Source organism: Cherax quadricarinatus, chromosome 57, assembly GCF_038502225.1.
Source record: "Cherax quadricarinatus isolate ZL_2023a chromosome 57, ASM3850222v1, whole genome shotgun sequence".
Taxonomy (NCBI): domain Eukaryota; kingdom Metazoa; phylum Arthropoda; class Malacostraca; order Decapoda; family Parastacidae; genus Cherax; species Cherax quadricarinatus.
This window is the reverse complement of record NC_091348.1, coordinates 11,255,339-11,279,810: the sequence shown is the minus strand read 5'-3', so window position 1 is coordinate 11,279,810 and position 24,472 is coordinate 11,255,339. Positions and strand designations below refer to the sequence as shown.

At 42.8% G+C, this 24,472-nt stretch overlaps 1 protein-coding gene across 3 annotated transcripts in view; it reads left to right on the top strand.

Annotated features, from left to right (window-relative positions):
- LOC128693388 (uncharacterized) overlaps positions 1-24,472 on the top strand; it is an 831,955-nt gene that overhangs the window by 686,634 nt on the left and 120,849 nt on the right. For all 3 annotated transcript variants that reach the window (XM_070097363.1, XM_070097364.1, XM_070097362.1), the window contains one exon: positions 10,186-10,407. In XM_070097363.1, coding sequence (XP_069953464.1) covers positions 10,186-10,407 — 222 coding nt within the window. The remainder of the gene's footprint in view (positions 1-10,185; positions 10,408-24,472) is intronic.

Here is a 24,472-nt window from a genome sequence, read left to right as displayed (position 1 = left end):
CTGTAAGGAAAATGCGGTAACATTCATTGACAACTGGGACCTCTTCTATGGCAGAAATGACATGTATGCCAGGGATGGGGTTCACTTATCTAGGTGTGGGGTGGGAGCACTGGCCAACGCAGTGGAGGGAGCTGTTAGGTCTTTAAACTAGGAATAGTTAGTGGTATGGGTTTTGGCGGGAAAACTGTGAAGTCGCAGGGTAGTAACATGAGTACTAGGAGAACTAGTAATAGGCAAAATGAGGTGGATATTGGAAAGCCAGTGGCACTAATTGACAAGGACAGTAATAGGTTTAGTGGAATAACAGAAAGGAGCAGGAAGGGTAAAGAGAGAGGAGGGTCATTAAAAATTTATTACACAAATAGTCGCAGTGCTAGGAATAAGATGGACGAGTTGAGACTAGTTGCTAGTGCAGGTAACATAGATGTATTTGCCATTACTGAGACGTGGTTTAATTCAAAAAGTCGGGACATGCCTGCAGAATGTCACATTCAGGGTTTTAAATTGTTCCAAGTAGATAGAAGTATCGGGAAGGGGGGTGGGGTGGCATTGTATGTCCGAGATCGCTTGAACTGTTGCATAAAAACGGGTATTAAGTCTGAAGTAACACATACAGAGTCTGTTTGGATAGAATTTTCAGAGGGGCATGAAAAATTAATTTTAGGTGTGATATACCGTCCCCCAAATTTAGATAGGGACCAGGGAGACTACTATGGGAGGAAATTGTTAGGGCCACAAGGCACGATAATGTAGTAATTCTAGGAGACTTTAACTTTAGTCATATTGATTGGAATTTCTTGACTGGGAATTTAGAATCATACGATTTCTTAGAAGTAGTTCAGGATTGTTTTTTGAAGCAGTTTGTGACAGAACCTACAAGGGGAAATAACCTGCTTGACTTAGTTCTGGCAAACAATGAATCCCTTGTTAATAATTTAGAAGTTTCAGAGGAACTGGGTGCTAGCGACCACAAATCAATTACATTTAGAATTGAATGGAAGTATGATAGTAGGGATAACTCAGTAACAGTCCCAGATTTTCGCTTAGCAGATTACGATGGGCTTAGAGAACACTTATCATCTGTTGACTGGGGTAACGAAGAGAGCTATCAATATGACAGTTTTCTGAACACAATACATGCTGCTCAAAGAACGTTTATCCCTTATAAGGAAATTAGATCAAATAGAAATGACCCAAAATGGATGAATAATAGGCTGAAATATCTACTAGGGCATAAGAAAGGAATTTATAGGCGTATCAAAAGAGGCGAGGGTCATCTTATGAATCAGTATATTGACATTAAGAGGGACATTAAAAAGGGGATAAGAAAAGCTAAAAGGGACTATGAAATTAAAGTTGCTAGGGATTCTAAAACTAACCCAAAAAGTTTTTTCCAGGTATATAGAACAAAAGTCAGAGATAAGATAGGTCCCCTTAAAAATAACTATGGGCATCTTACTGACAAAGAGAATGAAATGTGCTCGATTTTAAATAATTATTTTCTCTCGGTTTTACACAGGAAGACACTAATAATATTCCGGTAATTAATTTTTATAGTGGATCAGAAGAAGATAAATTATGTAACATCACAGTCACTAGTGAAATGGTTGTGAAGCAGATAGACCGACTGAAGCAAAATAAGTCACCGGGTCCTGATGAGGTTTTTTCAAGGGTTCTTAAGGAATGCAAAATGGAAGTCTGTGAACCATTAACTAATATTTTTAATTTATCTCTTCAAACAGGTGTAGTGTCTGATATGTGGAAGATGGCTAATGTAATTCCTATTTTTAAAACAGGGGACAAGTCGTTACCGTCAAATTACCGCCCAATAAGCCTGACCTCAATTGTAGGCAAATTACTAGAGTCAATTATAGCTGAGATTATAAGAAGCCATCTCGATAAGCATAGCTTGATTAATGATACTCAGCATGGATTCACAAGAGGCCGGTCTTGTCTAACTAATTTATTAACTTTCTTCAGTAAAGCTTTTGAGGCTGTTGACCACGATAAAGAATTTGATATTATTTACTTAGATTTTAGTAAGGCATTTGATAGAGTTCCGCACCAAAGACTGTTGAAGAAAGTAGCAGCTCATGGCATTGGGGGAAGGGTGCTCTCGTGGATCGAATCATGGCTCACAGACAGGAAGCAGAGAGTGTCCATAAATGGGGTTAAATCCGAGTGGGGATCAGTAACAAGTGGCGTTCCACAGGGATCAGTCTTGGGCCCGTTGTTGTTTATAATATATATCAATGATCTTGATGAAGGAATTACTAGTGATATGAGCAAATTCGCCGATGACACGAAGATAGGTAGGATAATTGATTCAAACGTAGATGTTAGGGAACTTCAGGAGGATTTAGACAAACTCTACTCTTGGTCAGAAAAGTGGCAGATGCAGTTCAGTGTAGATAAATGCAAGGTTCTGAAGCTCGGGAGTGTCCATAACCCTAGCACTTATAAGTTAAATAATGTAGAACTTAGCCATACAGATTGCGAAAAGGACTTGGGGGTTATGGTAAGCAGCAACCTTAAACCAAGACAGCAATGCCTAAGCGTACGTAATAAGGCAAATAGATTACTGGGATTTATATCAAGAAGTGTAAGCAACAGAAGTCCAGAGGTCATACTGCAGCTTTATACATCATTAGTAAGGCCTCACCTAGATTATGCAGCTCAATTCTGGTCTCCATATTACAGAATGGACATAAATTCGTTAGAAAACATTCAGCGTAGGATGACTAAATTAATACATAGCATTAGAAATCTTCCTTATGAAGAAAGATTGAAGACTCTTAAGTTACATTCACTTGTTAGACGAAGAATGAGGGGAGACCTGATCGAAGTGTATAAGTGGAAGATAGGTATTAATAAAGGGGATATTAACAAGGTCTTGAGGATATCTCTCCAAGAGAGAACCCGCAGTAATGGATTTAAATTAGATAAGTTTAGATTTAGAAAGGACATAGGAAAGTATTGGTTTGGAAATAGGGTAGTTGATGAGTGGAACAGTCTACCTAGTTGGGTTATTGAGGCTAGGACTTTGGGTAGTTTCAAATTTAGGTTGGATAAGTACATGAGTGGGAGGGGTTGGATTTGAGAGGGACTTGCACATCGGAGCTTGTTTCTTGGGTGGCATTGAAAATTGGGTTGGTCAAATGTTTGTTGATAAATTAGACACATGTGCAACTCTTGGGTATCTTTATTGAGGAAACGTTTCGCCACACAGTGGCTTCATCAGTCCATACAAAGGAGAATCTTGAAGAACAGGAGGAGAATGAGGTAATCAGTCCCTCAACCTTGAGTCAAGGTTGAGGGACTGATTACCTCATTCTCCTCCTGTTCTTCAAGATTCTCCTTTGTATGGACTGATGAAGCCACTGTGTGGCGAAACGTTTCCTCAATAAAGATACCCAAGAGTTGCACATGTGTCTAATTTATCAACATGTCGGTTCTCTGAACCATTCATCTACAAATGTTTGTTAGTGGGATGAATTGTAAAGGACCTGCCTAGTATGGGCCAACAGGCTTGCTGCAGTGTTCCTCTTTTCTTATGTTCTTATGTTCTTATGATACTATGAAGAAACTAGACACATTCCCTCCTCTTGTACCTCCACACGCTTAACTTGTAACAGAAGAGACACACGATTTTCTACACACCTGACTGCTATAGATTTTGCGTGAATATCTTAATTAATTTCATGAACGATTTCTCTACCAGCCAAGTTGAGTCTGGACACAACTGAAAATTTTCTAAACTCTCTAATTGTTATCGAATTATTGTCTTCGTGACTTAACCAAATAGTGAAGTGAATCTAACTGGTCGACTGTCACTTGGAAGTGCTTTAATTGCTTGCGGGAATGATGGGTGTGTCGTGATGGGTGAGTCATGATGGGTGGGTCATGATAGGTGGATCATGACGGGTGGGTCATGATGGGTGTTTAATGATGGGTGGGTCATGATGGGTGTGTCATAATGGTTGGGTCATGATGGGTGGATCATGATGGGTGGGTCATAATGGGTGGGTCATGATAGGTGGATCATGACAGTTGGGTCATGATGGGTGCTTAATGATGGGTGGGTCATGATGGGTGTGTCATAATGGTTGGGTCATGATGGGTGGATCATGATGGGTGGGTCATAATGGGTGGATCATGATGGGTGGGTCATAATGGGTGGATCATGATGGTTGGGTCATGATGGCTGGATCATGATGGGTGGGTCATGACGGATGGGTCATGATGGGTGGGTCATGATGGGTGGGTCATGATGTGTGGATCATGACGGGTGCGTCATGATGGGTGTGTAATGATGGGTGGGTCATGATGGGTGTGTCATAATGGTTAGGCCATGATGGGTAGGTCATAATGGTTGGGTCATGATGGGTGGATCATGATGGGTGGGTCATAATGGGTGGATCATGATGGGTGGGTCATGACGGGTGGGTCATGATGGGTGGGTCATGATGGGTGGGTCATGATGTGTGGGTCATGATAGGTGCATCATGATGGGTGGGTCATGATAGGTGCATCATGATGGGTGGGTCATGATAGGTGCATCATGATGGGTGAGTCGTGATGGGTAGGTCTTGATGGGTGGGTCATGATGAGTGGGTCATGATGGGTGGGTCATGATGTGTGGGTCATGATGGGTGGGTCATGATGGGTGGGTCATGATGGGTGGGTCATGATAGGTGCATCATGATGGGTGGGTCATGATGGGTGGGTCATGATGGGTGGACCATGATGGGTGGATTATGATGGGTGGATCATGATGGGTGGATCATGATGGGTGGATCATGATGGGTGGATCATGATGGATGGATCATGATTGGTGGGTCATGATGGGTGGATCATGATGGGTGGGTCATGATGGGTGGATCATGATGGATGGATCATGATTGGTGGGTCATGATGGGTGGATCATGATGGATGGATCATGATTGGTGGGTCATGATGGGTGGATCATAATGGGTGGGTCATGATGGGTGGATCATGATGGATGGATCATGATGGGTGGGTCGTGATAGGTGCATCATGATGGGTGGGTCATGATTGGTGGGTCATAATGGGTGCATCATGATGGGTGGGTCATGATGGGTGGGTCGTGAGGGGTGGGTCATGGTGGGTGGGTCATGATGGGGGAGTCATGATGGATAGATCATGATGGGGGGTCATGATGGATGGGTCATGATGGGTGGATCATGATGGATGGATCATGATGGGGGTCATGATGGATGGATCATGATGGGGGGTCATGATGGATGGATCATGATGGGTGGATCATGATGGATGGATCATGATGGGTAGATCATGATGGATGGATCATGATGGGTGGGTCATGATGGGTGGATCATGATGGGTGGGACATGATGGGTGGGTCATGATGAGGGGTTCATGATGGATGGACCATGATGGGGGTCATGATGGGTGGGTCATGATGGGTGGATCATGATGGATGGATCATGATGGGGGTCATGATGGATGGATCATGATGGGGGGTCACGATGGATGGATCATGATGGGGGGTCTTGATGGGTGGATCATGATCGATGGATCATGATGGGTGGGTCATGATGGGTGGATCATGATAGATGGATCATGATGGATGGATCATGATGGATGGATTATGATGGGTGGGTCGTGATAGGTGCATTGATGGGTGGGTCATGATGGGTAGGTCATGATGGGTGCATCATGATGGGTGGGTCATGATGGGTGGGTCGTGATAGGTGCATCATAATGGGTGGGTCATGATGGGTGTTGCGGCCCCTGCCAAACTAGCGGTTAAATAGTTAACCTGCCGGCCGGCAGTACCACTGGGTGCGTCATCAAACCCAATGTGGGGGCTGCTGAGCCGGCCTTAGAGCAGTAAGAGCCTGAGTGCCTCACGGTACACACCTAAGCAGTAGGTACCTGACCACCGAAGGGTACACGTCTACTGGCTTTAGTAACAGTATGTACCAGAGCGCCTCGCTGTACACACCTAAGCAGTAGGTACCTGACCACCGAAGGGTACACGTCTACTGGCTTTAGTAACAGTATGTACCAGAGCGCCTCGCTGTACACACCTAAGCAGTAGGTACCTGACCACCGAAGGGTACACGTCTACTGGCTTTAGTAACAGTATGTACCAGAGCGCCTCGCTGTACACACCTATGCAGTAGGTACCTGACCACCGAAGGGTACACGTCTACTGGCTTTAGAAATATGATGTACCTGAGCGCCTCGCTGTACACACCTAAGCAGTAGGTACCTGCACACCTAAGGGTACACGTCTACTGGCTTCAACATTAAGTACCTGAACTCCTCAGGGTACACGTCTATGCAGTAGGTACCTGACCACCGAATCGTACCTATCTACTGGCGTTAGAATTATTATTATTATAATCAAGGGGGAAGCGCTAAACCCGGAGGATTATACAGCGCCTGGGGGGGGGGGATGTGGAAGGCATTCAGGCTTAATTCGGGGAACTGGAGCACAGATCCAATTCTCTAAATCAAGAGCCCCTCACCAACATCAAGGAACCTTCCTTGAGGGGACTGGCGTTAGAAGAACCGCTCACCGCAGCTCACTGAGTCTGTTGGCCTCAGTTACTTGACGGCCGCATTCAGTGAGCTTGCAGCATGGTGTTCGGCTAGCGGTGTGTCAACCGCCTTTGGAGAGGATTTACTGGACTACCGGTGATGTCTGTGGACTCACCGTCTACGTTGATCAACTGTGGGCCGGAGTCGTCAGATGCTGTTTAGTGGGACATTACATGAAGAAAAGGTTGGAGTGTTACACTGAACTGGGCCAGGACCGTAGTGTGACACTGAGGGACGTACGATGGAGTGGAACACTGAGATATGCACAGGACCGTAGTGGAACACTGAGATGAAAAGGGTGTCGTGGGACACTGAAGATGGCCTGGTTGTAGCGTACACTGAACAGTGTCGTGTGACTGACTTCGTGTCGTGAGAGGCAGTTGATTGTAATTTATTATTATAAAAATGTTATTTATAATTTATTGTTTTAGCATAGAGATATATATATATAGTGACAGTAGTGTCAAGAGTTGTACCCTGTGTAGGGTCACGAATTATTATTTATTATTTTAATAAAATGCTAATTATAATTTATTATAGTAACATGTACATATATCATAGTTCAAATACCTCTAGACCAAAGATAGTTGATTTATATATATTAAAGATTAATTGATTTTAATATGTGTATTTATGTATCCCGAACTCTTTATTACAAAAGGAGTAAATCTTAATACCATATCATCATCTTTTAAAAATTACTTTTTTGTAATAATGGGTGAGTCATGATGGGTGCATCATGATGGGTGGGTCATGATGGGTGGGTCATGATGGGTGGGTCATGATGGGTGGGACATGATGGGTGCATCATGATGGGTGGGTCATGATGGGTGCATCATGATGGGTGGGTCATGATGGGTGGGTCATGATGGGTGGGTCATGATGGGTGGGTCATGATGGGTGGGTCATGATGGGTGGGTCATGATGGGATGGGTCATGATGGGTGGGTCATGAGGGGATGGGTCATGATGGGTGCATCATGATGGGTGGGTCATGATGGGTGGGTCATGATGGGTGGGTCATGATGGGTGGGTCATGATGGGTGGGTCATGATGGGTGGGTCATGACGGGTGGGTCATGATGGGTGGGTCATGATGGGTGGGTCATGATGGGATGGGTCATGATAGGTGCATCATGATGGGTGGGTCATGATGGGTGGGTCATGATGGGTGGGTCATGATGGGTGGGTCATGATGGGTGGGTCATGATGGGATGGGTCATGATAGGTGCATCATGATGGGTGGGTCATGATGGGTGGGTCATGATGGGTGGGTCATGATGGGTGGGTCATGATGGGTGGGTCATGATGGGTGGGTCATGATGGGTGGGTCATGATGGGATGGGTCATGATAGGTGCATCATGATGAGTGGGTCATGATGGGTGGGTCATGATGGGTGGGTCATGATGGGTGGGTCATGATGGGTGGGTCATGATGGGTGCGTCATGATGGGTGGATCATGATGGATGGGTCATGATGGGTGGGTCGTGATAGGTGCATCATGATGGGTGGGTCATTATTGGTGGGTCATAATGGGTGCATCATGATGGGTGGGTCATGATGGGTGGGTCGTGATAGGTGGATCATGATGGGTGGGTCATGATGGGTGGATCATGAGGGGTGGGTCATGATGGGTGGGTCATGATTGGTGGGTCATAATGGGTGCATCATGATGGGTGGGTCATGATGGGTGGGTCGTGATAGGTGCATCATGATGGGTGGGTCATGATGGGTGGGTCATAATGGGTGGGTCATGATGGGTGGGTCATGATGAAGTTCACTGTCCATTACAATGATTACCATTACCACGATTACCATTACCATGATTACCATTACCATTATTACTATTATTATCATTACCATGATTACCATTACTATAATTGCCATTACAATAATTTCCATTACCATGATTACTATTACCATAATTACCATTAGCATGATTACCATTACCATTATTATCAATACCATGATTATCATTACCATAATTACCATTACCATGATTACCATTACCATTATTACTATTACCATAATTACCATTACCATGATTACCATTAACATGATTACCATTACCATGATTACCTTTACCATGATTACCATTACCATTATTACCATTAATATGACTACCATTATCATGATTACCATTACCATGATTGCCATTACCATGATTACCATTACCATTATTACCATTACCATTAATACTATTACAATAATTACCATTACCATGATTACCATTACCATTATTACTATTACCATAATTACCATTACCATGATTACCATTACCATGATTCCCATTACCATTATTACCATTACCATTATTACCATTACCATGATTACCATTACCATGATTACCATTACCATGATTACCATTACCATGATTACCATTTCCATGATTACCATTACCATTATTACCATTACCATTATTACCATTACCCTTATTACCATTACCATTATTACCATTACCATGATTATCATTACCATGATTACCATTACCATGAATACCATTACCATTATTACCATTACCATGATTACCATTACCATGATTACCATTACCGTGATTACCATTACCATGAATACCATTACCATGATTACCATTACCATGATTATCATTACCATTATTACCATTACCATTATTACCATTACCATGATTACCATTACCATTATTACCATTACCATTATTACCTTTACCATGATTACCATTACCATGATTACCATTACCATTATTACCATTACCATTATTACCTTTACCATGATTACCATTGCCATGATTACCATTACCATGATTACCATTACCATTATTACCATTACCATTATTACCTTTACCATTATTACCATTACCGTTATTATCATTACTATGATTACCATTACCTTGATTACCATTACAATGAATACCATTACCATTATTACCATTACTATTATTACCATTACCATTATTACCATTACCATTATTACCATTACCATTATTACCATTACCATTATTACCATTACCATTATTACCATTACCATTATTACCATTACCATTATTACCATTACTATTATTACCATTACCATTATTACCATTACCATTATTACCATTACTATTATTACCATTACCATTATTACCATTACCATTATTACCATTACTATTATTACCATTACCATTATTACCATTACCATTATTACCATTACCATTATTACCATTACCATTATTACCATTACCATTATTACCATTACCATTATTACCATTACCATTATTATCATTACCATGACTGGAAAAAACTGTAAGATAATCTTTTAGTCACATTTTTTTTCTTGGGTCTTATTTTGGTGTTTTATTAGATTTTAATGTTATTCAATAAGATTTTGGTTGACGGCTTTAGATCCAAAGAATTGGAGTCACCCTCCCTTTCCTTGGATCGAAAAGGATTATTGCCCAAGAATTATAATAATAATAATAATAATAATAATAATAATAATAATAATAATAATATTATTATTATTATTATTATTATTATTATTATTATTATTATTATTATTATTATCTCTATCTCCTTCCCTCACTTCTCGCTCCCTCTCTCTTTAACCACTCCATCATGTCTCCCTCACGTCTCCCTAACCCCAGGAGAAAGTCGCGTGAGGTCGCTGGTGTGGCTGTTGGAGGGTGAGGAGGTAGACACCTCCTGGGAGGTGACGGGTCCAGGAGCTGTGACCAACCTGCTGCAGGCGGAGACGGCTCTCACTCACGCCCACCACCACGCCCACCTTACCTGCCGCCTCACCACCCATGCCACCACCCATGTTGCTGCTAACATCACTGATGTCTCCACCACCATCACTATGTTCCGTGAGTATGATGAGTATGATGACACTATCATCATTATGTTCCGTGAGTATGACGACACTATCATCATGTTCCGTGAGTATGATGACATCACCATCATTACGTTTCGTCAGTATGATGACACCATCATTATGTTCCGTGAGTATGATGACACTGTTATCATTATGTTCCGTCAGTATGATGACACTACCATCATTATGTTCCGTGAGTATGATGACACTACCATCATTATGTTCCGTGAGTATGATGACACTACCATCATTATGTTCCATGAGTATGATGACCCCACCATCATTATGTTCCGTCAGTATGATGACACTATCATCATTATGTTCCGAGAGTATGATGACACTATCAACACTATGTTCCGTGAGTATGATGACACCGCCATCATTATGTTCCGTCAGTATGATGACACTAAAGTCACTATGTTCCGTCAGTATGATGACTTGCCTCCACAACCTTCACGCTCTGTGACTGTATGGTTATGGGGAATATAATGAGTATGACGATTATGATGAATATAATGAGTATGATGATTATGATTAATATAATGGGTATGATGATTACGATGAGCATGATGACATATGTCTACCACTATCACTGTGTTTAGTGAGTATCATGGATATAATGATTATGATGAGTATGATGGCATGTCTACCACCTTCATTAGGCTCAGTATGTATGATGGCTTGTCTCCACCATCATCACAATGTCTCATGAGTATGATGAGTGCAATGATATGTTTAACGCCATTACTATGGCTCGAGAGAATGATGAATATGATAGTATGTCACTTACACCATCATTATATTCCTTGAGTATTATGACATGGCTCCACCACCATCACTGTTCCCTGAGTATGATGACATATTGCCACTACCATCACTGTTCCGTGAGTATGATGAGTACAGTGAGTATGATGAGTACAGTGAGTATGATGACATGTAGCAACAACAGTTGTAGTAGTAGTAGTAGTAGTATAGCTAGTAGTAACAACAGTTGTAGTAGTAGTAGTAGTATAGCTAGTAGCAACAACAGTTGTAGTAGTAGTAGTAGTAGTATAGCTAGTAGTAACAACAGTTGTAGTACTAGTAGTAGTATAGCTAGTAGCAACACCAGTTGTACTAGTAGTAGTATAGCTAGTAGCAACAACAGTTGTAGTAGTAGTAGTATAGCTAGTAGCAACAACAGTTGCAGTAGTAGTAGTAGTAGTATAGCTAGTAGCAACAACAGTTGTAGTAGTAGTAGTAGTATAGCTAGTAGCAACAACAGTTGTAGTAGTAGTATAGCTAGTAGCAACAACAGTTGTAGTAGTAGTAGTAGTATAGCTAGTAGCAACAACAGTTGCAGTAGTAGTAGTAGTATAGCTAGTAGCAACAACAGTTGTAGTAGTAGTAGTAGTATAGCTAGTAGCAACAACAGTTGTAGTAGTAGTAGTAGTATAGCTAGTAGCAACAACAGTTGCAGTAGTAGTAGTATAGCTAGTAGCAACAACAGTTGTAGTAGTAGTAGTAGTATAGCTAGTAGCAACAACAGTTGTAGTAGTAGTAGTAGTATAGCTAGTAGCAACAACAGTTGCAGTAGTAGTAGTATAGCTAGTAGCAACAACAGTTGTAGTAGTAGTAGTAGTATAGCTAGTAGCAACAACAGTTGTAGTAGTAGTAGTATAGCTAGTAGCAACAACAGTTGTAGTAGTAGTAGTAGTAGTATAGCTAGTAGCAACAACAGTTGTAGTAGTAGTAGTATAGCTAGTAGCAACAACAGTTGTAGTAGTAGTAGTATAGCTAGTAGCAACAACAGTTGCAGTAGTAGAAGTATAGCTAGTAGCAACAACAGTTGTAGTAGTAGTATAGCTAGTAGCAACAACAGTTGTAGTAGTAGTAGTAGTATAGCTAGTAGCAACAACAGTTGCAGTAGTAGTATAGCTAGTAGCAACAACAGTTGTAGTAGTAGTAGTATAGCTAGTAGCAACAACAGTTGCAGTAGTAGTAGTATAGCTAGTAGCAACAACAGTTGTAGTAGTAGTAGTATAGCTAGTAGCAACAACAGTTGCAGTAGTAGTAGTAGTATAGCTAGTAGCAACAACAGTTGTAGTAGTAGTAGTATAGCTAGTAGCAACAACAGTTGTAGTAGTAGTAGTATAGCTAGTAGCAACAACAGTTGCAGTAGTAGTAGTAGTATAGCTAGTAGCAACAACAGTTGTAGTAGTAGTAGTATAGCTAGTAGCAACAACAGTTGCAGTAGTAGTAGTAGTATAGCTAGTAGCAACAACAGTTGTAGTAGTAGTAGTAGTAGTATAGCTAGTAGCAACAACAGTTGTAGTAGTAGTAGTATAGCTAGTAGCAACAACAGTTGTAGTAGTACTAGTAGTATAGCTAGTAGCAACAACAGTTGTAGTAGTAGTAGTATAGCTAGTAGCAACAACAGTTGTAGTAGTACTAGTAGTATAGCTAATAGCAACAACATTTGTAGTAGTAGTAGTATAGCTAGTAGCAACAACAGTTGTAGTAGCAGTAGTATAGCTAGTAGCAACAACAGTTGTAGTAGTAGTAGTATAGCTAGTAGCAACAACAGTTGTAGTAGCAGTAGTATAGCTAGTAGCAACAACAGTTGTAGTAGTAGTAGTATAGCTAGTAGCAACAACAGCAGCGTCAGCAGTAATATTAACAACAGAAGCAGAAATAGTATAAGGCAGCTTCAGAAACAGCAGTATCAGCAACAGAAACAGTAACAGTATCAGCAGCAACCGAAGTGCCAGCAGCAACAGTATAACAACTGTATCAACAGCAACAGTATCAGCAGTAACAACAGCATCAGCAGCAACAACAGTATAAGTAGCAGCAACAGTATCAACAACAGAAGTATCTGCATCAACAGAAATGGTAGCAGAAAAAAAACGGTTTAAGCAGCAGTAGTATCAGTAGAAACAACTCTGTCAATAGCAACAACAGAATCAACAGCAACAACAGAATCAGCAACAACAACAGCTTCAGCAGCAACAGTATCATCAACAGCAACAGTATCATCAGCAGCAACGGTATTAGCAGCAACAGCAATGTTAGCAGAAACAGCAGTTTAATCAGCAGTAGTATAAGTAGCAACAACAGTATAAGTAGCAACAACAGTATTAGTAGCAACAACAGCATCAGTAGCAACAACAGTATAAGTAGCAACAACAGTGTTAGTAGCAACAACAGCAGCAACAACAGTATTAGTAGCAACAACAGTAGCAACAACAGTATTAGTAGCAACAACAGTAGCAACAACAGCATCAGTAGCAACAACAGTATAAGTAGCAACAACAGTATCAGCAGAAGCAGTATGGGTGTGTTGGTTCTCTGCCAGAACAAACAGTTCCGTGTTATTAAAGCCTCTCGTTGTGTTGTGTGCTCTCACCGCGACACACATCACCCCCCCCCCCCACACTTAACACCTCACCGGGAGGGTTGGCATTCCTGTCCGCACCTCACCGGCGGGGTTGGCACCCGTGTACGCAACCTCTCGGGGAGGGTTGGCACCCTTTCACCCACCTCACCTGGAGGGTTGGCACCCCTGTAAGCACTTTACCGGGAGGGTTGGCAACTCACTACGCACCTCGCCGGGAAAGTTGGCACTCTACTCACCTCATCGGTATGGCTGCCACCTCTCTATGCACCTTACCGGTAAGGATGGCACCCCTCTATGCACCTCACCGGAAGGGTGGGCACCTGTGTGTGTGTGTGTGTGTGTGTGTGTGTGTGTGTGTGTGTGTGTGTGTGTGTGTGTGTGTGTGTGTGTGTGTGTGTGTGTGTGTGTGTGTATGTGTGTGTGTGTATGTGTGTGTATGTGCGTGTGTGTACTCACCTAATTGTGGTTGCAGAGGTCGAGACTCAGCTCCTGGCCCCGCCTCTTCACCATGTGTGTGTGTGTGTGTGTGTGTACTCACCTAATTGTACTCACCTAATTGTGGTTGCAGGGGTCGAGACTCAGCTCCTGGCCCTGCCTCTTCACTGATCGCTACTAGGTCCCCTCTCTCTCTCTCTGCTTCCAGAGCTCTGTCATACTTCGTCTTAAAGCTATGTATGGTTTCTGCCTCCACTACATCACTTGCTAGGCTATTCCACTTCCTGACGACTCTATGATTGAAGAAATACTTCCTAACATCCCTCTGACTCGTCTGAGTCTTCAGCTTCCAATTGTGACCCCTTGTTTCTTTGTCCCATCTCTGGAACAACCTGTCTCTGTCTACCTTATCTATTCCACGCAGTATTTTGTATGTCGTTATCATGTCTCCCCTGACCCTCCTATCCTCCAATGTCGTCAGTCCGATTTCCCTCAACCTTTTTCGTAGGACATACCCCTGAGCTCCGGAACTAGCCTTGTTGCAAACCTTTGCACTTTCTCTAATTTCTCGACGTGCTTGACCAGGTGTGGGTTCCAAACTGGTGCTGCATACTCCAATATGGGCCTGATGTACACAGTGTACAGTGTCTTGAACGATTCCTTACTAAGGTATCGGAACGCTATTTTCAGGTTTGCCAGGCGCCCGTATGCTGCAGCAGCTATCTGGTTGATGTGTGCCTCCGGAGACATGCTCGGTGTTATGGTCACCCCAAGATCTTTCTCATTGAGTGAGGTTTGCAGTCCTTGGCCGCCTAGTCTATACTCTGTCTGTGGTCTTCTTTGCCCTTCTCCGATCTTCATGACTTTGCATTTGGCAGGGTTGAATTCAAGAAGCCAGTTGCTGGACCACGTGTCCAGCCTGTCCAGGTCTCTTTGAAGTCCTACCTGATCCTCATCTGATTTAATTCTCCACATTATCTTCACATCATCTGCGAACAGGGACACCTCTGAGTCTATCCCTTCCATCATGTCATTCACATATACCAGAAATAGCACAGGTCCTAGGACCGAACCCTGTTGGACCCCGCTCGTCACAGGGGCCCACTGTGATACCTCATCCCGTACCATGACTCGTTGTTGCCTCCCTGTCAGGTATTCTCTGATCCATTGCATTGCCCTTCCTGTTATACGTGCCTGATCCTCTAGTTTCTGCACTAGTCGCTTGTGAGGAACTGTGTCGAAGGCCTTCTTGCAGTCCAAGGAAATACAATCAACCCACCCCTCTCTCTCGTGTCTTACTTCTGTAACTTTGTCATAGAACTCCAGAAGGTTTGTGACACAGGATTTGCCTACCATGAATCCGTGCTGGCTGTCGTTTATAATTTTTTTCCGTTCCAGGTGCTCCACCACTCTCCTCCTGATAATCTTTTCCATGACTTTGCATATTATACACGTCGGTGACACTGGTCTGTAATTTAGTGCCCCTTTTCTGTCTCCTTTTTTAAAAATGGGAACTACATTTCCGGTCTTTCATACCTCAGGTATGGAAGACCAGTTCAAGACATGTTTCAAGGGATGTGTTGAAGATTGTGGTTAATGGCACACACAGTATATCTGCTCCCTCCCTGAGGACCCACGGGGAGATGTTGTCAGGTCCCATTGCCTTTGAGGTATCAAAGTCACTTAGCAGCTTCTTCACCTCCTCCTCAGTTGTGTGCATATCGTCCAGCACCTGTTGGTCTATTCCCTGTTGGTGTCCCCCTCTGTCCTGTCTTCCCAGAGTCCTTCCTATCTCTACTGTGAATACTTCCTTAAATCTCATGTTGAGCTCCTCGCATACCTCTTGATCGTTTCTTTTGAGTTCCCCACCTTCTTTCCTCAGCCTGATCACCTGGTTTTTGACTGTTGTCTTTCTCCTAATGTGGCTAAACAGCAGTTTCGGGTCAGACTTGGCTTTCGATGCTATGTCATTTTCGCACTGTCGCTGGGCCTCCCTCCTTATCTGTGCATATTCGTTTCTGGCTCTTCGACTGATCTTGATTTCCTGGGTCCTTTGCCTTCTGTACCTCTTCCATTCTCTAATGCACTTAGTTTTTGCCTCCCTGCACCTTTGGGTAAACCAAGGACTCGCTTTGGTCTTCCCATTGTTTCTGTTGCCCTTGGGAACAAACCTATCCTCTGCCTCCTTGCATTTTGTTGTTACATACTCCATCATTTCATTTACTGTCTTTCCTACCATTTCTCTGTCCCACTGCACCTCCCAAAGGAAGTTCCTTATACCTGTGTAGTCCCCCCTTTTATAGTTTGGCTTTTCCCATTCGACTCCTGTTACCCTCTCCACCTGTAACTCTATGTAATCAAAACTCAAGACTACGTGGTCACTAGCTCCGAAGGGCCTCTCATATTTGATGTCATCAAATATGTCTGAGCTACTCAGGGTGAACACAAGGTCCAGTCTTGCTGGTTCATCCTCCCCTCTCTCTCTGGTAGTGTCCCTGATGTGTTGATGCATGAGGTTTTCCAATACCACATCCATCATCTTGGCTCTCCATGTTTCAGGGCCCCCGTGAGGCTCCAGGTTTTCCCAATCGATCTCCCTGTGGTTGAAATCACCCATAACCAGAAACTTTGCTCTGCATGATTGAGCTCTTCGTGCCACCTCAGCCAGTGTATCCAACATCGCTCTGTTGTTCTCATCATATTCCTCTCTTGGCCTCCTGCAGTTCTGTGGTGGGTTATACATCACAGCAATGACTACCTTATGTTCTCCAGATTGAATTGTGCCTGCTATGTAGTCCCTTTCTCCAATCTCGCCCATGCCCTCCATATCCTCGAAACTCCATCGGTTTTTTATGAGCAGTGCAACCCCTCCTCCCCCTCTGCTCCTTCTATCTTTCCTCAGGATCTGATATTCCGGTGAAAAGACTGCGTCTGTTATTATCTCAGTGAGTTTCGTTTCTGTGACTGTTATGATGTTCGGGGACTTCTCGTTGATTCTTTCGTGCCACTCCTTGTATTTATTTGCTATTTCATCTGCGTTTGTGTACCACGCCTTCAGCTTCATGTCTATCAGGGTGGACCTGGGAGAATATTGGGGATGGGGGAGCAGGAGCCCTGGGGGAGCTATGGGGGTTTGTGGTGTGGGTGGGATTTGTGATGGGGGGTGAGGGCAGAGTGCCCGTAGGGAGCTGCTGTAGCAGTGGGGTTTGTGATGTAGGGGGTTGGGGCAGAGGGGACAGTGTGTGGGTTTTGGTTGAGATTGTTCAGCTGCTTTGGGGTTGTCACAGTGTGGGTGGGGTTTGTGGTGGGGGGTGGGGGCAGAGTTCACAAAGGGGGCTGCTGTAGAGGTGGTGGGGTCTGGGCAGAGGGAACAGTGTGCGGGTTTTGGTTGAGGTTATTCAGTTGCTTCGGGATTGTTGTGGTGGGAGTCCTTCTGTGGGTGTCACTGTAGGATGTATTTGGCCTTCCACCTGAGTCTGGGTTCTGCTCGTGTGTGTGTGTGTGTGTGTGTGTGTGTGTGTGTGTGTGTGTGTGTGTGTGTGTGTGTGTGTGTGTGTGTGTGTGTGTGTGTGTGTGTGTGTGCTTCAAGAATTTTAGCACCGAACACAGGGGTGCCAACAGCACAGGGTCCTAGGGGGCCCCTCCTCCTTCATCGACATCAATGATCTCAATGCCTCACAGGTACATAAATTAATTCTGATTGCTGATGACACAATTTTTATTGCTAATGCAGAGGATCTGCATTAGCCATAAAAATTAGCCATTAGCTGAGCACAAGAGGATCTTGTGCTCAGCAACACAGTTAATGTTGAGCTTGTAAAGATCTGGATGACAGCCTCACATAAATTTGACAGGACCTTCTGCATAATGTTTGTGAACAGAGCAAAAACTGTTACTTGAACATTTAGGTAAATAATACAAGTATTGAAAGGCAAGATGAGGGGTAAAATTCTTAGGTATATACACTGTGAGAGCCACTAAAATTCAACAGATATATCCTGTACATTTCCACAAAAATAATCAATGTACTGAGCATGCTTTCCGAAATAAACAAACATGTACCACACACACCTTTATTCATTCTTTATTACTTACTACTCTAAACTCATTTTACTGACGGTATTTGTACGACGGTATTTGTACGACGGTATTTGTACATGGGAATGTGCAACAGCGAACCACCTTAGATATTTTGTTATTCAACAAAAATCTGCTGTTAGAATGATCACACAAGTCAGAGACAACATTTTTGCTCCTTCATTCACAAGTTTACTACCATGCATACTTTGTACACACTATGTACACACTATTGGACATACTGTGTACACACAACTGTGCATACTGTGTTTATTGAGAATACTGTGTACTCACTACTGTGTACATACTACTGTTTACCTGGAGTTTACCTGGAGAGAGTTCCGGGGGTCAGCGCCCCCGCGGCCCGGTCTGTGACCAGGCCTCATGGTGGATCAGGGCCTGATCAACCAGGCTGTTACTGCTGCACGCAATCCAACGTACGAGCCACAGCCCGGCTGGTCAGGTACTGACTTTAGGTGCTTGTCCAGTGTCTGCTTGAAGACAGCCAGGGGTCTATTGGTAATCCCCCTTATGTATGCTGTGAGGCAATTGAACAGTCTTGGGCCCCTGACACTTATTGTATTGTCTCTTAACGTGCTAGTGACACCCCTGCTTTTCATTGGCGGGATGTTGCATCGTCTGCCGAGTCTTTTGCTTTCGTAGTGAGTGATTTTCGTGTGCAAGTTTGGTACTAGTCCCTCTAGGATTTTCCAGGTGTATATAATCATGTATCTCTCCCGCCTGCGTTCCAGGGGGTACAGGTTCAGGAACTTCAAGCGTTCCCAGTAATTGAGATGTTTTATGTCAGTTATGCGCGCCGTGAAGGTTCTCTGTACATTTTCTAGGTCAGCAATTTCACCTGCCTTGAAAAGTGCTGTTAGTGTGCAGCAATATTCCAGCCTAGATAGAACAAGCGACCTGAAGAGTGTCATCATGGGCTTGGCATCCCTAGTTTTAAAGGTTCTCATTATCCATCAGCGTTAGAGTCCTTGATGGTGAGATCCTCCGACATGATCACTCCCAGGTCTTTGACGTTAGTTTTTCGCTCTATTGTGTGGTTGGAATTTGTTTTATACTCTGATGAAGTTTTAATTTCCTCACGTTTACCATATCGGAGTAATTGAAATTTCTCATCGTTGAACTTCATATTGTTTTCTGCAGCCCACTGAAAGATTTGGCTGATGTCCGCCTGGAGCCTTGCAGTGTCTGCAATGGAAGACACTGTCATGCAGTGTGTACAGAGTATGTACAGTCGTGCTAACTGGGCAGCAAAGTATCTACATACCCTGTTCTTCTTATCTTCTTAGTTACAAGCATCTATGATATCTGTATAGCGAGAGGCAAGTAGGTAGGGGATGTTATTTGCTGGCGTACTGCATTTAATAATGATGTTCGATTTGACTATTTTATATACCAACTGCCCTTCAACCAGTTGGTATATAGACTATGAGTTGGTATGTTGTTGACATTATCTGGCATGTCGTAGGAGTGAAACATCACATCCCTGAGCCATAATGGTGATATCGGATACTTTATAATCTTAGTATAGAAAATTTTGTTTTTCTGTACGATTCTTTAATGTACAGTAGGAAACCTCAACTCTTCCCTCATGTTTGTGAGTCTAGTGCATATTGGAGCACTAAGAATTATCCTCATGGCCATGTTTTGAATTACTTCAAGTCTATTAAGTAAAGTTTGTGGAAAGTTAATCAAGTGTATGACTTGGTAATCGATAAGAAAGCTGATGATCACATTTGACATTGAAGTCAATATACTTGCCTACAATTATTCTTAAGGGGTTTAAGTCTCCCCTCAAGCCTGCAGTGTAGGTGACTTACAATATCTACTGTTGATTTCAATTCCTAATTATTTATATTGCTCGCAGAATTCAGTGTCGGTGTTATTGATTCGGAAGAACAGTAGATTGTTAGTGCAGACATTTGGACATACGATTTTGGTCTTGTCTGTAGATTAGATATGTCAAGACCACAGTCAGTGCTACTAGCTGTCAAGGCATCGAAGAGATCCTGTTTAATGTATTTGCAAAAATGCAAATGTCATCCGCATAACAAATAACATCTTGAGCAGTGATGTTTCACACAAGTCTGTGCATTAGAACAATAAAGAGAGTGGGTCTTGGGAACTCCACCCTGAAGTGTGCCCAGCTCAATTGTGGTACTCTTGACACCTTTGAATATGACTGAGACCATTTTGTTGCTCAGGTATCATTTGGATTCATGTTAGTAGTTTCCCCTTGTATCTCAATAGCGGCCAATTGTTCCAGGATAAATTCCATGTTGGCAGCACAAGGAGCAGTTCTTAGGTTAATAAAAACTAACTTCGTGCCAGGTCTCTACCTCGTGAAGTACTCAGCAGAAGTTGGGATGTTTCTTCTTCTGTGACGACCTGCTTGTGTGTTCTCCTGTGAAGGCCTGCTTGTGTGTTCTCTGTGAATCTGAACCAGGATGCCCTCTCTTGAGCAACTTTACCAGCAGCTGAAAGAAAAGCTTAGGGTTGCTAAGCAAGAGATACGGCGATTAACGGAGGAGAACAAGAGAATTCGAAGTAATCCTCCTGTTGTGAGTCCCCAGATTAAGAGGGGAACTTGGTCAGTGGCCGGGCAACATGGAACCAAACTGAGGATCAAGAAGACTGTTGGAGAGGCAGAGACAACGAGGACCCAGAAGACTACTGTGGAAACTTCCAACCCATTTTCGGTGCTACCTGACGAATGTGGGTGTTCTACTGGGAATGTCACAACGAGCACCAAGGAAGCATTGGCTGACGTGAGTGAGACATCCCTAGAAACCCCAACGAAAACCATCGAGAACGTCTTGACGAATTCCACAAGTTAAGGTGTAATGCTACCTGACAAATGTGAGTCGACTACTGGGAGCATCACGACGGACAACGCCAAGGAAGGTAAAAACATTGTTGTTGTTGGGGATAGCCAGATTAGGTACATGGATAGGGCATTCTGCATGAAGGATAGGAGTAGGAGGCAGAGAGTGTGTTTTCCTGGGGCTGGGATGAAGGATATTGTTAGCCATCTGGATGACATCATGAGAGGTATTGGGAGCAATCCTATTATCTGTCTCAGTGCGGGAGGCAACGATGTTGGCAGACGTAGGAGTGAGGACCTGATTAACAGGTATAGGTCAGCAATAGAGATAATTAGGAGGAAGGGTGGGAAACCTGTCATATGTGGTATTTTGCCAAGGAGAGGAGTTGGAAATAAATGGTTGTCCAGGGCAATTGGTGTCAATTGTTGGCTGGACAAATACTGTAAGGAAAATGCAGTAACATTCATTGACAATTGGGGCCTCTTCTATGGCAGAAATGACATGTATGCCAGGGATGGGGGTTACTTATCTAGGTCTGGGGTGAGAGCACTGGCCAACGCAGTTGAGAGAGCAGTTAGGTCTTTAAACTAGAAATAGATAGTGGTATGGGTTTCGTGGAAAATCAATGAATTCCGAGTGTAGCGATAGTGTGAGTTTTAAGGAAACCAGTTATAGGCAGAATGAGGAAGAGTTATTGATGAACATTGGAAAGCCAATGGCATTAGGTGATAAGGAGAGTAACAGGCATAGTGGAGGAACAGAAATCAGCAGGAAGAAAAAAGAGAAGGGAGGGTCCTTAAATATATATTACACAAATAGTCGTAGTGCTAGGAATAAAATGGACGAGTTGAGACTAGTTGCTAGTGCAGGTAACATTGATGTATTTGCCTTAACTGAGACGTGGATCAATACGAAAAATCGGGATATGCCTGCTGAATGTCACATACAGGGTTTTAAATTGTTCCAAGTAGACAGAAGTATCAGGAAGGGGGGGTGGGGTGGCATTGTATGTCCGAGATCGCTTGAAATGTTGCATAAAAACGGGTATTAAGTCTGAAACCCATACTGAGTCTGTTTGGATAGAATTTTCAGAGGGACATGAAAAATTTATTTTAGGCGTAATATACCGTCCCCCAAACTTAGATAGGGACCAAGGGAGACTACTATGGGAGGAAATTGTTAAGGCTACAAGACACGATAATGTAGTAATTCTAGGAGACTTGATTGGAATTCCTTGACTGGGAATTTAGAATCATACGACTTCTTAGAAGTAGTTCAGGATTGTTTTTTGAAGCAGTTTGTGACAGAGCCTACAAGGGGAAATAACCTGCTTGACTTAGTTCTGGCAAACAATGAATCCCTTGTTAATAATTTAGAAATTTCAGAGGAACTGGGTGCTAGCGACCACAAATCAATTACATTTAGCATTGAATGGAAGTATGATAGTAGGGATAACTCAGTAACAGTTCCAGATTTTCGCTTAGCAGATTACGATGGGCTTAGAGAACACTTATCATCTGTTGACTGGGGTAACGAAGAGAGCTATGAATATGACAGTTTTCTGAACACTATACATGCTGCTCAAAGAACGTTTATCCCGTATAAAGAAATTAGATCAAGCAGAAATGATCCAAAATGGATGAATAATAGGCTCAAATATCTTTTAGGACATAAGAAAGGAATTTATAGGCGTATCAAAAGAGGTGAGAGTCATCTTATGAATCAGTATATTGACATTAAGAGGGACGTTAAAAAAGGGATAAGAAAAGCTAAAAGGGACTATGAAATTAAAGTTGCTAGGGATTCGAAAACTAATCCAAAAAGTTTTTTCCAGGTCTATAGAACAAAAGTTAGAGATAAGATAGGTCCCCTTAAAAATAACTCTGGGCATCTTACTGACAAAGAGAATGAAATGTGCTCAATTTTAAATAATTATTTTCTCTCAGTTTTTACACAGGAAGACACTAACACTATCCCAGTAATTAATTTTTATAGTGGGTCTGAAGAAGATAAATTATGTAACATCACAGTCACTAGTGAAATGGTTATGAAACAAATAGACCGACTGAAGCAAAATAAGTCGCCGGGTCCTGATGAGGTTTTTTCAAGGGTTCTTAAGGAATGTAAAATGGAACTTCGTGAACCATTAACTAATATTTTTAATTTATCTCTTCAAACAGGTGTAGTGTCTGATATGTGGAAGATGGCTAATGTAATTCCTATTTTTAAATCAGGGGATAAGTCATTACCGTCAAATTACCGCCCAATAAGCCTGACCTCAATTGTAGGCAAATTGCTTGAGTCAATTATAGCTGAGATTATAAGAAGCCATCTGGATAAGCATAATCTGATTAATGATACTGGCCGTTCTTGTCTAACTAATTTATTAACTTTCTTCAGTAAAGCTTTTGAGGCTGTTGATCACGATAAAAAATTTGATATTATTTACTTAGATTTTAGTAAGGCTTTTGATAGAGTTCCGCACCAAAGACTGTTAAAGAAAGTGGCAGCTCATGGCATTCAGGGAAAAGTGCTCTCATGGATCGAGTCATGGCTCACAGACAAGAAGCAGAGTGTCCATAAATGGGATTAAATACGAGTGAGGATCTGTAACAAGTGGCGTTCCACAGGGATCAGTCTTAGGCCCGTTGAATTGAAGCAAGATGCCCTCCATCGAGCAACTTTACCAACAGCTTAAGGAAGAATTGAGGATGGCGAAGATGGAGATTCGGAGACTGACTGAAGAAAACAGGAAGATTCGTAGTAGTCCTCCTGTTTTGAGTCCTCAGGTCAAGAAGGGAAACTGGTCAGTGGCTGGACAGCAGGGAACGAACTTGACGATCAAGAGGACGAATGGAAAGGTAGAAACGATGAAGAAGAAAGAGACTGCCGTGGAAACTGTTGTGGAAACATCTAATACATTCTCAGTGCTACCCGACGAATGTGAGTCGACTACTGGGAACGTCACGACGAACGACATTAACGAAGGTAAGAATATTGTTGTTGTTGGGGATAGCCAAGTTAGGTATATGGATAGGGCGTTCTGCTTGAAGGACAGGAGTAGGAGACAGAGAGTTTGCTTTCCTGGGGCTGGGATGGAGGAAATTGTTAGCCGTCTGGATGACATCATGAGAGGTAATGGGAGCAATCCTATTATCTGTCTCAGTGCTGGAGGCAACGATGTTGGCAGACGTAGGAGTGAAGACCTGATTAGCAGGTATAGGTCAGCAATAGAAATAATTATGAGTAAGGGTGGGAACCCTGTCATATGTGGTGTTTTGCCAAGGAGGGGAGTTGGAAATGAATGGTTGTCCAGGGCAATT